This window comes from Podarcis vaucheri (genome assembly GCF_965113315.1).
Source record: "Podarcis vaucheri genome assembly, chromosome: 15".
Taxonomy (NCBI): Eukaryota; Metazoa; Chordata; class Lepidosauria; order Squamata; family Lacertidae; genus Podarcis; species Podarcis vaucheri.
This window is the reverse complement of record NC_138753.1, coordinates 37,625,557-37,641,620: the sequence shown is the minus strand read 5'-3', so window position 1 is coordinate 37,641,620 and position 16,064 is coordinate 37,625,557. Positions and strand designations below refer to the sequence as shown.

Genomic DNA, 16,064 nt, shown 5'->3' with positions numbered 1-16,064 from the left:
GACTCTGCATCCCTCCAGATGATGGTGGACCAACTCCCATCAGCCCCAGCTAGCATGGCCAATGCAGGGATTATGGGAGTTGGGGCAAACAACATCTGGAGAGCCACAGGTTTCTCAGATCTGGGTTTGATGGATCAGGGAATCACAGAGTTCAAAATGACCTCAAATATCATCTAGTCCAACTCCTTGGTGATGCAAAATATTCACTACTACAACATCCCTGATAGGTAACCATCCAACCTCTGCTTTTAAAACAAAACAAACAAACAAAATCAAGCATACAATGGAGTGTCCACCATCTTCCAATGGAAGGGAAAATGGGATAAATTTGAGAAATGATGGGGTAACGATTTCATCTATCTTGCCTATATGGGAGTTCACCTATATTATACCAAAGTGCCCCAAACGAGTTCTAGATCAAACAATTTGTCATTTAAAGCAGCAGCGAATTCCTTCTTTTCTGTTTAGTGGATGGCGGCTGGGAGGTGTGGAGTGAATGGTCGGTCTGCAGTCCCGAGTGTGAGCACATGAGGATCCGGGAATGCAGTGCTCCACCTCCACGGAATGGTGGGAAATTCTGTGAAGGTCCAAGCCAAGAGTCAGAGAACTGCACTGAAGGACTTTGCATTCAAGGTAAATAGCTTTCATAGAAAGTCAGTGTTTTTTTCCTCCCTCTCTGTCCCTTAAATTAAGACTCACAACCAAGTCTATGATTCATGTTGCAGACTGGAGAGAGTTGTCTGCAGTGAAATCAGTCGACAGGAGCCTGTGTGTGTGTGTGTTCATAGCTTTGAAATTCATTCTGCCGATGTCTTTTGCTTGGAGCTCAAATCCTTTGAAGTCCATAGAAAGGATTATATTGGCTGGAAGGGAAGTTTTGGATTCCTTCTGTGGTGAATAATTTATCAATGATTACTTGGGATGGTCCAACATGTATCAGTTGCTCAGAAACAGATGGTGTCAAAGGAAGGTCGCACAGACTGAAAGATACTTCCTTCTGTTCTTTGTATGTCCAGATTAGCAGTGAACCTACAGGCTCCTCTTTTGATTTTGGAATGGGGATGTTTGAAGAATTTGATCTTTGCAAATTCCTATGTGAGTCAACTTGATCCACATCTCTCAAACTAATTTGCAGATTAGAATTTTGAGTGGTGTCTCCCTCCCCTAACCTTAAATATGGATCGATGCAGAAATTGAATAAAAATAAATGTCCAAGTGGCATGGATCAGAAACAAAGAACAATTTCCTAAAACGGATTGAATATCAATACAAAGGGATATTAGTAATTGCCAGTGTCAAACTCTCCCATCACCATTTTGCATTTGGTGGGCCTCAGTCCTCTGAAGTGAACCCTAGAGATAGAAAGTTTGAGAACTGTAGACAATACTTAGCTAGATGGACCAATGGTCTTACTTGGTTATAAGGCAGATTTCTGTTTCTGTTTGGGGGTTAGCTGAAGGCATGGCTCAGGCATTCACATAGCCCATGCAGTTCTAGACGTAGGGAAATATCAATTAATACTTATCGAAATAATTGGAAAAGAGATCTAGGACAGGAGATACCAACCGCTATCTGGAATTGGATCTGGTAAAATGTCCCTCAACAAACAATTACGGTAACTGAGTGGGGAGGCGGAACCAGAGGTGATGGCAACTGAACAGAAGCCCAAACACGTTTGCAATCCTGACATCCCCGCAAGGCGAGTGAGTCTTCTGGATGAGCCATGCTATACCGCATCTTTTAAAACTTGGCAGGCAGCGTTTGGGAAACTTGTTGGGACGTCTTCGTTGCTTATGTTCAATTCTGAGCATCTTGAGCAGATGTACCATGACTCTTGAGCCTCGTATCTGCAGCTGAGCCTGCACAGCTACTTGCCTGACTGAGGATTTCTTACTTGCTTGTAAGCAAGAGCCTCCATCCACCTGTCAATCACCTGCTATTATCATTCTGCCACTTCACGACTTCAAAGGGCCTCACTGTAATCGCTGATCAGCTGATCAGACAGAGCAAGCCTCCTTGAAGTTTGTTTGCAGATGGCAGTTCGGATTCAGACCATGCCTGCAAACTGACATTTTCCCTCTGAAGACTGGCAAGCTGACAGCAAGGCCCCTTAAGCTGCACTAGCAGGTTCCTGATGCGGAACTTGCTGGTGCAGCCAATCCCAGTGGGTCTGGCTGTCAGCGCTGATCAGCTCTTGTCAGTGAGCCCCACTTGCAAAGGAACCATCAGGAGCTCACTTTAAGTGCCTGATTGTTCCGTTGGAATCACACGCTTATCTGCCGCATGCCTGACATCACATGTGAAGTCAGGTGTGGGGTAAGTGGATGTGGTTTTGAGAAAACGGCTTTGCAGGCTAAGTTGGAACTCATACCAGGCCTAAATAGGCCTGCAGGGCAGAGGTTACTAAACCCTTTCAAGCAATGATTGTTCTTGTAGAGTGAGACTCCTTGGTGTACAGACCTGTGAACATCTATTGAGTTCTGTTCCTATGAATCCATCATGCTGTTTTCTGCTTGATTGTCTTGCTGTGCAAGAAATGAACTCTTTGCTATGGGTACTCATTAGGTAAACCCCTGTATTTCTATGTGTATTTTTGCACTATGCATGTTAGCTAAAATGCATCACACAGTCATAGAGATGGAAGAGACCTCAAATGTCATCTCATCCAGTCACCTGCTGATGCTGGAAATCCACTGCTACTACACACCTTAAAGATAGCCACCCAGACTGTTTAGCAAACAAGAGTCTATCACCTTTTATCTGTTCCACTGTTAAAGCAGTTCATTCCACCAGGAAGTTTCTTCCTAATGTTGACTCAAAATCCCCTTTCTTGGAAATTAAAACTCAGTGGTTTGTGTCCTTTCCTCTGGAGCAAAAGAAAACAAAAATTGATCCATCACTTAGGTGGCAGCCTTTCAGATATTTGAAGATGGCCATCATATTGTCTCTTCCCTGGGGCAAGCATGCCCAACTCCTTCAACCATTCCTCATAGGACTTGATCTCCTTCCCAATCCTCCTCTGGACACATTCCATTTGGCCTAGTTTCCTTTTAAACTGCTGGGTAAAAGCTACTTGCTGCTTGTGGGATGAAAGACCAAAAAAACTGTGGCCAGCCATAAACCAAATACTTGCTCACAGCTGGACAGAACAATCACAGCAAATGCTGCCACCGAGAACCTCACTTTCATTTAAGCGGTATAATGTTTGGATCCGTACTTGTTAATATTTTACAGTTCTGGAAAAACCATGTTTTTGTGACAGAGTAACTCAGATTCTGATTCCTTGCATTTATCTTGCACAAATTGTTCTGCATTTGCTGGTCCTGATGAGGAACCCACTGTCAGGCAGGCTGCTGGAGCTTCTGGAAGTTCATTTTCATGTCTTTCCTCACAGCCCTAGTCCTAGACCAGATGGTGCCCTAGCCAGGAAGGTGGAATGATTTTCAGCCTGAGGGCTGCATTTCCTCATGGGAAATCTTCAGGGGCATGAAATCCAATGGAAATGGAAGAAGAAGTGGAAATTACCAATGTTCATTTATTCATCCCATGTCCAGAACAGAAATCAATGCCGACTGGCGTTCATTGTTGTTTTCAGTCTGCAAATGATATGTAATCAATGGCATTTTGTCCGTCATTTGAACTGCATTTCCTTTGCATTGAATTTAAAGGTGTGGAAACTATTAAATTGTTAATTAACTTTAACTTGTGTAAATTGCATGAAATAATGGGACAGTGAGACAAATTGGGTAGTGTTTGGTGGCAGCTGAACTGCAGTAGAATGTCCAAACTGAAAGAAACTAAAATGCAAAAAGAGGATTGTTGATGGCAACACATCTCACATACTCGAAAACCAACATTCCCCCAGGCTAGTCTCTAAAGTGAGGCCTTTGTGTTTGGGTGCTTTAACTCAGCTCTGCAGCTGATTGAAACTATATTACACAAGGTGATCCTAGGCATTTCCCTTCCTATCTTCTCCCCTATTAGTGTACTGTTTGTTTGGTTACAGGCATCTGCTCCTCATGTAGCCACTAGCTTTAGTGAAAAGCTTGCGTTTAAATCCCATCAGATAGAGCAGAAGGTCCTTGAGACAGGGGCGGCTTCAAATGTTGCCTTTTGCTTAAGCTTGTAGAAAACAAAACCTTGACTTTTGTCCAGTTGTGCTGCTAGACACAAGCTCAAATAGCAGATTTCTTTCCAAAAGGATTAGTGTTGTATCAAGATCCAAGTTAAGGATGCACTGCTGGGAACATAGCAAAGCAAAAAATAATAATAAAATGAAATAAAAAATGAAAACTTTGTGCTTTGGAGATCCTGTAGCTAGTCATCTCTCCTAGAGTCAAGGAAATATTTTTTCCCCTTTTTGCCAAGAGACACGAATGTAGAAAGTAGTTGTGTTTATTTCTGACAACGGTAAATGTGAAAAGGATCTAGGGGTCCTAGTGGACCACAAACTTAACATGAGTCAACAGTGCGGTGAGGCAGCTTTGCTCCTAGCGGCATCCTGGTGACTGCGTTTTGAAATAATTGCAGTTTGTTTTGGAAAGCATCAAAAGACCAATACTCTTTGGAGTTGGAACTTTGTCCATCAAGTCTTGAAACTTTGGGCTGGTAAGACCACTGAGTTTATGTCCATGCACCTGAACAAAACTGCCACTCTTCCATTCTGAAACCATGGTAGTGGAATCTGAGCCATTACGCCTGCATTCATACATACTTGTCATTGTATCCACTTGCTTCTAGTTGTTGTTTTTTTAAGAGATATTATCAGCTCCAGTGCTCCCCTTCTTGTGAAGGAGAGCGAGCCCTTGCAGGAGAACAGTGGAAAACAAGAATAAAGCTGAGATCATCACAGGCTCCCCATGTCTGGCCAATGTTACTGTCCTTTATCTGAACTAGGAATATGCATTTTATCCAGAACACCAATCTACCTCTCTTTGTTCAATCAGAATGAAATATTAAGTGAATATGTTTTCTCAACTATGTGAATTACGGTATATATATTTTTTTCTGGAAAATGGAGCAGTCTATTTTCAGTCTATGTCAGTTTGACATGTGCTTGTTCATTAGTCCATTGTGTCCCCTTTCTGTGGTAATCTGTGATTATTTTTTAAAAATAAAAGCACAGATATTCGTAGGCAAATACCCATTTTATTCTAAAGTTAGCATTTTGCAGTACATTTTGGTATTATTATTTCTTAGCCAAGATGACTCATTAGCCAAGAATGCTCATTTTGGAGAATTGTAGAATCTGAAGGATCAATATTGTGATCCATGCATTAGTCCACAGGTGTGGATCAGACCAGTTTGTACTGAAATTTACAGAAATAAAATTTCTCAAGTTCCCATTTCCCTTTACTCCTTTGTGTGTCACACTATATGTATACGTCAAATAATCTTCAGGCTCCCCATGTTTATTTTTGCTTTCTCAGCTGGTAGGAATTGGTGCAATTATCCTGTCTTGGTTCCTTTTCTCCACCTCTCTATCTCCCCTTTCCTTCTTGTTTCAATATGTGCCTTTCCAGCTCTGATTTTCCCCATGGGGAATTGTGAAGGAAACGTAGTGCAAAGCTTCAGAAAAGTAATCTCTGAGGCTATTTTTTTGCAGGCACAACTTGCTAACGCTGTTCCTTTCGTGAGGCCAAAAACATATGTGAACCAGTTCTGTCATTCAGAAGCAGAGTTTCTTCCCCAACTTCCTTGTTCAAACTTTGTGTTGGCAGTGCATGGCTGACAGTTGTTCCGGTCTACTCAGAGACTGGACAGGCTTTTGCTACCTGGTCTAGTTAAAAGAAGAGGGAGAATGAGAAAGGAGGGGGGAGTGGATAAGGTAGGTTCACTGTTCATTTGGTCACTTTTGGTGGAAAGGTGTCCTTCGGCACCTTTGAGGGTGATGGTCACATGCTGAGGCTGTGGGGCACCTGGACAGGTACAGAGTGCCACTGAGGCTGTCCTGAGTCACCTGAGCAGAGTTATGGAGCCTTGAGAGTAAGGGACTTGTGAAGACTTCCCCACTTTTTGTTAAAATAAATAAATAGTGTAAATTATAGGGAGAAGGGTACAGGGATGATCTGCAGCTCAGCGGCAAAGTACCTGTTTTCAATCGCCAGCATCTCTGAGAAGGGCTGGGAGGAATCTAATCTAAAGAGCTTCCAAAGCATCTACTCTATTCCAAAGTTAAAAATGGAAAGCGTAATGCTGGTGGTCAACAAAAGAGGTTTAAAGACTCTCTCAAGGCAATTTTTTAAAGAAAATGTAATATAAACACCAACAATTGGGAAACACTTGCCTTTGAGTGCTCCAGTTGGAGAACAGCCTTTACCAAAGGTGTCATGGGCTTTGAAGACACTCAAACACAGAATGAAAGGGAGAAACTAAGAGGAAGGCACGCTTGGCAAATCCACACCGTGATCAACTCCTGCCTGGAAACCAATGTCCCCACAGTAGAAGGATGTGTGGATCCAGAATTAGCCTCCACAGTCACCTACGGACTCATTGTTAAAACCGTGTTCATGGAAGACAATCTTACTCGGCTACGAGTGATCACCAAAGAAGAAGAATCTAAAGAGCTGGAATTATTGAGCTAGATGCACCAATGCCCGAACTCAGTACAAAGCAGTTTTCTGTGTTCCTTACTGCTGCCCTGCCCCAAGGAACCCCAAACAGGTTGTCATTTCTCTGTATGGATTGCTGAACCTCACCTCTTTCTCTCTGCATCTGGCTGGATTCAACCCCCTGCCCCCATCAGCACAGCACAGTCCAGTCCATGCTTGTTTGTTTATAACCTGCCCCCTCCTGCAAGTGTTTTAAGGATTGATGGGCTGAACTCTGGAACACAACACCAGCAAAGAGAATGGAGTAGTCAATGCCCCCCCCCCAGTTTTTGGACTACAGTTTCCTGCATCCTTGATCTTTGCTGCCTAGATACTGGTGGAGGAAGGGGGTGCTGTGGGGGCGGGGTGCCCCAGGTGCCATTTTTTTCCTGGTCCATGTAGGACCAGTCTGGATAGTTGGCCTTGGTGAAGACTTGACGTTTTCATCCCCAAAAAAGTACTTGATTTGAGTTCCTACTGAAATGAGGCTGCGTTTTAATGTTGTATTTTAATCTTGTTTTTAAGTTGTATTTCAGTCAATTGTTTTATACCTGGTGTTAGCCGTCCTGAGACCGGTCTTGGCTGAGGAGGGCGGGGTATAAATAAAATTAATTATTATTATTATAGCTCCACTCCTGGGTGCACAGCATGTGCGCCGCTCCAGATGCCAGAGCAGGAACAGTAGTCCAACAACATCCGGAGGGCACCACCATGTTGGCTCTCCCAACCTAAGAAATGGGGGGGGGGGATTATTTTTTCTTTTTTTTTGAAATGGAAAAAAAATTCAAAAAAACCATTGCCCTGCAATTTGTATCAGTGAGTGGGTAGCGTCTTTATAGAACGTTTGAGAAATCTCATTGCAGGTATCTTATTAGAATGTATTTTGCCCCTTTCCTGCTGTGCCCTTAATGATAGAAGTTTGTCCTCAATATGCACAGCAGCTTTCATTCTGACATTTCAATCTTGAAGGGAAGAATTCCTTTCTGGCTTCCTTGGAAGAAGGCACTTGGGTCAAGCTGGTGTGCATACTTGAAATGCAACGCTACATGTAGAACATGTGTCATCGCTCCCCCCCCCCCTTCCAGTGCCTCAGTCTTCAAAGCAGATATTGTGTTACCTTTCATTTTGCATTTTTCCAGACACGTTTCCTGTAAATGGGGGGGGGGAGGGGTTGAGCAGGTGTTCAAACATCAAACAGACAATTATGGCATAAGCATGCATTAAAAGCACAGTGCAGTCTCCCACTGCTTAAGGGAGAGCTTGGATACCACATTTCACTGCGTTGTGTGTGTGTGTGGTTTTTTTCCTGGGTCTCTTCAAAAATAAGTGAAGGGCTGAATTAGTGTTCAAACTTTTTTTAAAAAGAAATAGAATTGTGTATTAGTAAGCAGTAGGGAAATCGGCAAGAAAAGATGTAGATTCATCTTCCCTCCTAAAGGAGTCTCTCTTATGCATGCGTCATGTGAAGGGGAGTCATAAATAAAGTGAGTTAGCATATCCGTGATTCTAGACCTGCCCCTAACACCCACCTGTTAGGTGTGGTTGTAGGCATTGCACGCAGACTTTCCCCTACATTTTGGAACCCTTCAAGACAGGGGTTCCTGAACATACTTTCTTGGAAGCAAATATCATTGAATTAAATAGAGTTAATCCTTAATAAGAATAAGAATATTTTTATTGTCATTGCCCCCTTCGGGGACAACGAAATTACTTGACTGCTCCATAAAAACACTAATTAAACAATACAATATAATACAGCAAGGGAGATTCAATGACTTTCAAAGTCCGGGCTTCCCATTCAGGGCCGAGATCACTCTGGAGAAGAAGCTGTTCTTAAGACGACTCGTTCTTGTCTTCATCGACCTGTATCTCCGTCCCGATGGCAAGAGACAGCTCGAAGAGACAGTGACCAGGATGCGATGGATCTTTTACTATGTCCAGTGCCTTCCTATGGCACCTTGTGGCATAAATCTGCTCTAAGGTGGAGAGTGGGCAGCCAACAATGCTCTCTGCTGCCTTAACAACCCTGCACAACCCCATCCTGTCCTGGGCAGTACAGCTTCCGTACCACACACATAAGCCATAAGTGAGCACGCTCTCAATGGCACAGTGATAGAAGGCAAGCAGCAGTTTCTGCGGAAGATGGTTTTTCCTTAGTATTCTCAAAAAGTACAGTCTCTGCTGTGCCTTCTTCACAAGCCCCCTTGTGTTGACACTCCAGGACAGATCCTCTTGTAATTCAATGCCCAGAAATCTGAACGTTGTTACCCTCTCCACACAGACCCCATCAATCAAAAGTGGCTGGACGTTGCTCTTCTCTCTCCTGAAGTCCACCACAAGCTCCTTTGTCTTCCTTGTATTTATGAGCAAGTTGTTAGCTCTGCACCACTCTGTCAGCTGCTCCACCTCATCTCTATAATCCGTTTCACCCTCCCTTTCAGGACGCGGGTGGATGCGGGTGGCACTGTGTGTTAAACCACAGTGCCACTTGGGCTTGCCAATCAGAAGATCGGTGGTTTGAATCCTCGCGACGGGGTGAGCTCCTGTTTTTTGGTCCCTGCTCCTGCCAACCTAGCAGTTTGAAAGCACACAGTGCAAGCACATAAATAGGTACCACTCCGGCGGGAAGATAAATGGCATTTCTGTGCGCTGCTCTGGTTTTGCCAGAAGCGGCTTAGTCATGCTGGCCACATGACCTGGAAGCTGTACGCCGGCTGCGGAAGTGCACAAACGCCAGCTCCCTCGGACTGTAAAGTGAGATGAGCACCGCAACCCCAGAGTCGTTCACAACTGGACTTAACTGTCAGGGGTCCCTTTACCTTTGCCTTAAATGTAAAGGGACCCCTGACCATTAGGTCCAGTCGCAGAAAACTCTGGGGTTGCAGTGCTCATCTCATTTTACTGGCCGAGGGAGCTGGTGTACAGCTTCCGGGTCATGTGGCCAGCATGACTAAGCCGCTTCTGCTGAACCAGAGCAGCGCATGGAAACGCCGTTTACCTTCCCACTGGAGTGGTATCTATTTGTCTACTTGCACTTCGTGCTTTCGAACTGCTAGGTTAACAGGAACAGGGACCGAGCAAAGGGAACTCACCCCATTGAGGGGATTCTAACCGCCGACCTTCTGATCGGCAAGCCCTAGGATCAGTGGTTTAACCCACAGCACCATCCGCGTCCCTTTACCTTTGCCTTATTCCTCAATAAATAGGCCCATGATTGTTCTGCACCTGGAATAAGATTGTCATCACATCCATATCTACTTCTAAGTAGATATATCAACTAATAGTTGATTCTTGCATTTTTTGCAGCCACTAACACAGTGGCAACTCTGGTTACAAACACTTCAGGTAACAGACTCCGCTAACCCGAAAGTAGTACCTCGGGTTAAGAACTTTACTTCAGGATGAAAACAGAAATCTAGCAGTGGCGGCAGGGCGGCAGTGGGAAGCCCCATTAGCTAAAGTGGTACCTCAGGTTAAGAACGGATTCAGGTTAAGGACAGACCTCAGAGGTACCACTGTACTTGTTTGCTTATACAGAATCATCTACTTGGTTTTTAAAAAGTGGTTTGATGAGTCCCTGCCACAAGGGCGTTCCTCTATGTGTGTTCCTCTATGTGTGTGTGTATAATATATTACACACACACACATATATTATACACACACACACATACCCCAACAGAGGAAGAAGAAGGAAAGGAAGGCAAGGGTAAATGAGAAATATATGCACACATACTAGTATTTGGTATGCAAAATACCAGAAACAATCTTGGTCCCCTCTGTTTCAGAATGGGTGAGAAAAGCACACAAATGTCCCCTGCAAGCCTTTTTCAGGTATTCACACTAAATTTGAATCAAATACAAGTGAGGATGTGGGGAGAAGTGTGCAAGTTTTGCTTTCTGACACTGCTTGCATTGTCCTCCACAAACTGGCAGGCGGATGTCTGAAGTAGGAGAGTTCCTGTACTTATGGAGGATCCTAATACATTTTAGAACGGCCAGGATTCTGGAATGGGGGGTGGGGGTGAGCCTCCCTTTGGAAGATTGCCCTCCAAATAAGCATGGGGAATAAATTTGATTCAATTTGTATTTAAAGGTGAACCTACCTGCTTTGCCCTTCCTGAAATGAACTGGGACATAGCCATCCTTCAAATATCACACACATCCAAAATCTTCAGTGTAGTTTTGCAGCACAAAAAATGCATATATTAGGGTAAAGTATGCATAGGAAGGTATATATCAGTGGGAATTGCATGCAAAAAAATGCATTGTATTTGGAGGAAGTATTTTGGGAAAATGTGTATATTAGGCAAAATTGCCTACAAAAGTCTTTATATCAGGATAAATTCGTGCTAAAATGCTGGTGAATTTTTATGAGGATGTTAAATTTAAAAAATCACTAAGGTGGAAATATGGAAAACTGAGGTGGAAATATGGAAAACTGAAATTGGAAAAAATGAGAAACTGAGAGATACAAAAATTGAGAGTCACCCAGCCCTACCTCCAAGTCAAGGAGGGCTATTGGGTGGGGAGGGGGATAGAGTAATATACTCAGTCCTACACCCCCTTTGCTTTACAAGCAATATAAACATCTGAAAAGAGCTATTAATGAAGAGGGGGGCCTGGTTGAATACCACATTCCGACTCATTTGTCCAGAACTGGATTTCCTGTATTATGAATTCTTGCAAGCCAAAGCAAATAGATTTACAAATATTGCTCATGAATTTAATTCGCCACAATGATTTAAATTATTTGTTCTGTGGTGATTTTCAAATATTGTGACAACATGCTTCAATGCAAATAGTCCGCATTTATACTTAGGCGCTGTTTTCCAATGCTTTAATGAAGATGCACGTTTTAAAATCACCCTTCCCACCTACTGCTTCTTTGCTGAAATTCACCCCCTTCTTGAACCTACTTTGCTATATCTTTTTTTTTTTTTAAGCAGCCATCAGGGCTTGCTTCTAACATGTAATTCTTCCTCAAGAGACTGCAAGCTAATTATCTGCAATGCATTATGTATGAGTCTGTGGGCTAGTTTACACCTTGGAGCGGCGGTTAGTGAGTGACAGAAAAGCATAAGTGTGAAGCAGAGTGTTCAGTGCAGAGATGTGTACCAGGAAACAGCATCTATTTCTATGATGATGTTATCAGAAAAAATTCGGGTAGAATGTTGCAGTTGTTTCCACCATCACTACTAAGTATATATTTCTTGCTGGTATTAATCTCTATGTGTGGTAACATGAAGTGGAGGCTTAAACCCTTCTATGTACAGTGGTAGCTTGATTCTCAAACTTAATCCGTTCTGGAAGTCTGTTCTAAAACCAAGCATTCCAAAACCAAGGCATGCTTTCCCATAGAAAGTAATGCAAAATGGATTAACCCATTCCGGACCTTTAAAAACAACCCCTAAAAGAGCAATTTAACATGAATTTTGCTATTGATCCACAAAATAAAAGCAATAATCAATGTAAAGGTAAAGGTAAAGGTACCCCTGCCCGAACGGGCCAGTCTTGACAGACTCTGGGGTTTGTGCGCCCATCTCAATCAATGTACTGTACTATAAAATAAATAAGTATTGTAGATAATAAAAATATAAAATAAAATAAAAATTCTTACCTGCACTGATGATAGTCATTGTTTGGATGGGGGGCTTTTATCCATTTCTGCAGTCACACAATCAATCCGTAGCTGAACTGGGTTCCACACAGCCACAAAAACAAATTAATTGAAAAAGCCTCAAAACAAAAAAACGCAAAATAAATAGCAAAAACAAAAGCACCAAACTTAATCCGTTCCAGAAGTCCGTTTGACTTCTGAAATGTTCGAAAACCTAGGCACAGCTTCCGATTGGTGCAGGCACCCCGGAAACAATAGCCGACAACCGCATCGGACGTTTGGCTTCCGAAAAACATTTGAAAACTGCAACACTTACTTCTGGGTTTTTGATGTTTGGGAACCAAGGCGTTTGAGAACCAAGGTACCACTGTATGCCCGAAGTGGTCCATTTCTGTTGCTACACCCAAATCTCTGAACAGCGAGAGACTCCAGGGGTGCCGATGCCTACCCAGGGTTCAGCTTTTTTGGAATGAATGTCATTGACGACTCTGGTTTCTTTAGGATATATGGTTTTATTTGCTCATACATACAACCTGAGTGCAAGATGGAAGGGCTCACAGCAGACCAACAAACTTTGCTTCTCCATTAGACTTCCAGGGCCTTGGATTCAGCTCATAGAGCCAATCAAGTCTCTCTAGCATCCAACTCCAGCCCAGACTAGCAGAATGACAAGCCCCTTGACTTGTTATTTCCCCACCCCTATGATGATGTGATATCCAGCCAATTAAGGATGAAGGGGAAGGTCTACTCTCTCCTGAAAGAACATAATTCCCTCAGCTGCCTCTATGACAGACAGCCTGACAGGAGGGTACATTTGTGTTGGTTTTTCATTATCTTAAAGTGGTCAATAATTCTACTCAGGAACAAGGTGGGCTTCAGAGGTGTATGTTTGCAGTTTGACCTACTTAGCTGCACACCTGTGGTCTCTCAACTTTTTGTCTAATTAAAAGGGGAGTTATTTTCTGCACCGGATGCAGGAAGGGATGTGATAGGATAATTGGTTAATTGAAATTGTATTTAATTTGGTCAAATGTCTTGTAAGCTGGCTGGTCTTGTAAGCTGGCTGGTGAGTGATGGTTTGAAGCATTAGTTTTATTTTCGAAAAACATAACAAACAAAGAAAAGATATTGTGGACAGCTGTTTATATCTGCGCTCCATTCACTGCACACACTCTATGCTGAAGAAGAAGTTCAACACTCTGGGCCCGAGGTTCCCCACCCCCGATTTAAATTATAGTAGGCATTCCTTTTTTTTATATAAAATTTTTATTGGGTTTTCACATTTTTTATAGACACACAAACAGAAAAAACAGACAGACAGAAAAAAACACAAAAACAAAAAAGGTATAAAATTTCAAAAACGAAAAAACTTATTTTCATAACCCTAGTCTCTGACTTCCCCCCACCCCCTCCCTTGCATCCCTATTCCCAAATTTATATCAGCAAATTATTGTTTTCTCATAATCTTAACCATCTCAATAGCCCTTTTATTAAAAAAAAAAATGATTGTTCTAAGTTGGATCTCAGTTCTCTTCCATCGATTTTCCATTTTGTCTTTCATATCAGCCATGTTAATTAATTTCCATTATCCTGAGTGTTGTTAAAATTACATCTTTCCCTCCCTCCCATCCCCGATTTGCGTCCCTTCCCAATGTATGTCCAAAATATCAGTTCTTAGCCTGGATTCCTCACGTCCGAGGCTCTCCCGTCTCTCACAGTCCCTCTCCGCCGGTCTTGTTGGTAATCCTTTATGTCTGTCATCAAATCCCGAAAGAGCTCTATCACAATCCATCCATAGTCTCTTACATACAACTGCTGAGGAATTTCCACAAGGCATGGATCTTTCAGATCGTAGTCAAAGTCAAAGTCATAGTCCAAGTCAAAGTCAGAGTCAATGTGGAGGCCCCAATTGTATTTCTTTATTTTAAATTCTTGGATTCCATAAGCTTCCAGGGCCTCCACTTTCGTCTGTTGCATCTTTCGTAGATTTGTTGTAGGTTTAATCCAATAGTCTCCTTGCTTGTATTCCACAGATGTCAAATTCTGGTTAGTATCTTCCAGCTTTACTTTCCCTTTCTCTTGTTTTGTCTCCTTCTCTTTAATTGTCACTTGAAGTTCAGCTGTGGGTTTTTTCTCATTCCAATCCTCCTTACAGTCAGCAGGATTACTTGTTTCTGTAGTGAAGGTCATTATATGTTTACTCATTTCTGAGATATGCTCTTGTAAGGTTCCCACCAGTGAGAACATCCTTTCGATTTCGGCCAGTACCTTTCCATCCACAGCCATTGTAATTCCACAGAATTCCCCCTAGAGGGAATCTGATTCTATAACGTTACTCTCTCCAACAGTCCTCTTTCTTATTTTTATTACTTTGTTTCCAACAATCTAAGTTCAATTGTAACACCTTTTAATCCAGAGGGATCTTAAGTAACAGTTTTTTCCTGTAAACTGTATATTTGACAGCTTTGACAGCTGTCAAATTCTATGCTTACAGGCTCCAAAATAGGACGCTCCCGGGCCCGGGGGGAGGGTTGTTTACAACAAAGAAAGGAACTTCCAAAACTCCACTCTCCTGCACAAAATTGCTCTTTTTGCCAATCTTGGAAGTCAATATCCTTTTTAAACTCACCCTTTACAGGGCAGGCTCTCCAGCTTAGTTCTTACGTCGTTGCTTTAACTCGTCTGCAAGGTGGGGGTGCGGACTTCCTTTTAGCACACCCCCCCCCGATCGTCTCTAATTCAGGCAGAAAATTCTTAAAATCCAATTTCCATTTACTCACGGGTTGCTTTTTTCAGCCGAATTTCAAGGAAGGAAGTCAGCGCTCTTCGGTCATGGCTCACGGCTTCGCTCAGCTGGGGTAGCGATGGACTCTCAGTGCCACGCCACCCCCGTATCCCTTCCGCAGCCTTTAAAAAGGCTCTTCGCGGATCAGGGGGGGCGCTTAAGGCACCCGCCGAGTCTTCAGTCCGCAGGCTCCGCGCCTGCGGTTTTAAGGGTCCCCGTGTCGCCGGCACGGCAAAGACCCGTCCCCTGCTGAGCCGATTCCCTCCGGAGCTCGGAGGGAATCCGCCATTCCCGGATCGCGCCAACCCCGGAAGTCCTAAATTTGCATCTGTGCATAAATGAGCATGTGCAAATTTAAGCAGATATTTGTCCTATTTCTCTGTGTGTGATGCACTAGCAACCACCATAGACTCTGAACTTCAATAGAAGCCGTACATACTGGTTCAAAATCCTTGCTTTGCCTGAAATTATTTACACATAACAGGCAAGACAACCTGCATGTACTTGTGGCAGGCACACTTCATATAGGAGTGGCAGGTTTCAGAACACGATAGCAGCTTCCAGGGCAGATTTTAAGGCCTTGCATGGATGAACTTCAGTCAGTTTGAATGTGCAGGGATTGTACAGTAGTCATGCAGGATTTTTGCAAGCAGCCATATTCTGAACAGAAACTCATAATGTCCACTAACTTGTGTGACTTTAAAAGAGGATTAGACAAATGCATGGACGTTAAGGCTGTCTGTGGCTACTAGCCATGATGACTATGTTCTGCCTCCCCGAGCAGTATGCCTGTGAATACCACTTGCTGGGGATCACAAACAGGGAAATTGCTGTTGCTCTCAGGTCTTACTTTTGGGCTTCCCATGGGCATCTTGTTGGCTTCTTAGCCAGGATGCTTGAAAAGAGCATTGTATTTGTGGTCTTTTGGAGAACAGGGGTGCCTACTTGAATAAAATATTGTGGGGGCCCAGGTAAGCCCTGCCCCGCATAATCAATCACATGACTCAGCACACAGACACCATTTGAATGGAAATGCCCATCAGCGGGGGAGGGGCTAAGCCCTCAAATATTT

General features: G+C 43.2%; 1 protein-coding gene across 3 annotated transcripts in view; it reads left to right on the top strand.

Annotated features, from left to right (window-relative positions):
- The window catches only part of UNC5D (unc-5 netrin receptor D), a 451,316-nt gene that overhangs the window by 322,498 nt on the left and 112,754 nt on the right, over positions 1–16,064 (top strand). For all 3 annotated transcript variants that reach the window (XM_082200306.1, XM_082200305.1, XM_082200304.1), the window contains one exon: positions 469–633. In XM_082200306.1, coding sequence (XP_082056432.1) covers positions 469–633 — 165 coding nt within the window. The remainder of the gene's footprint in view (positions 1–468; positions 634–16,064) is intronic.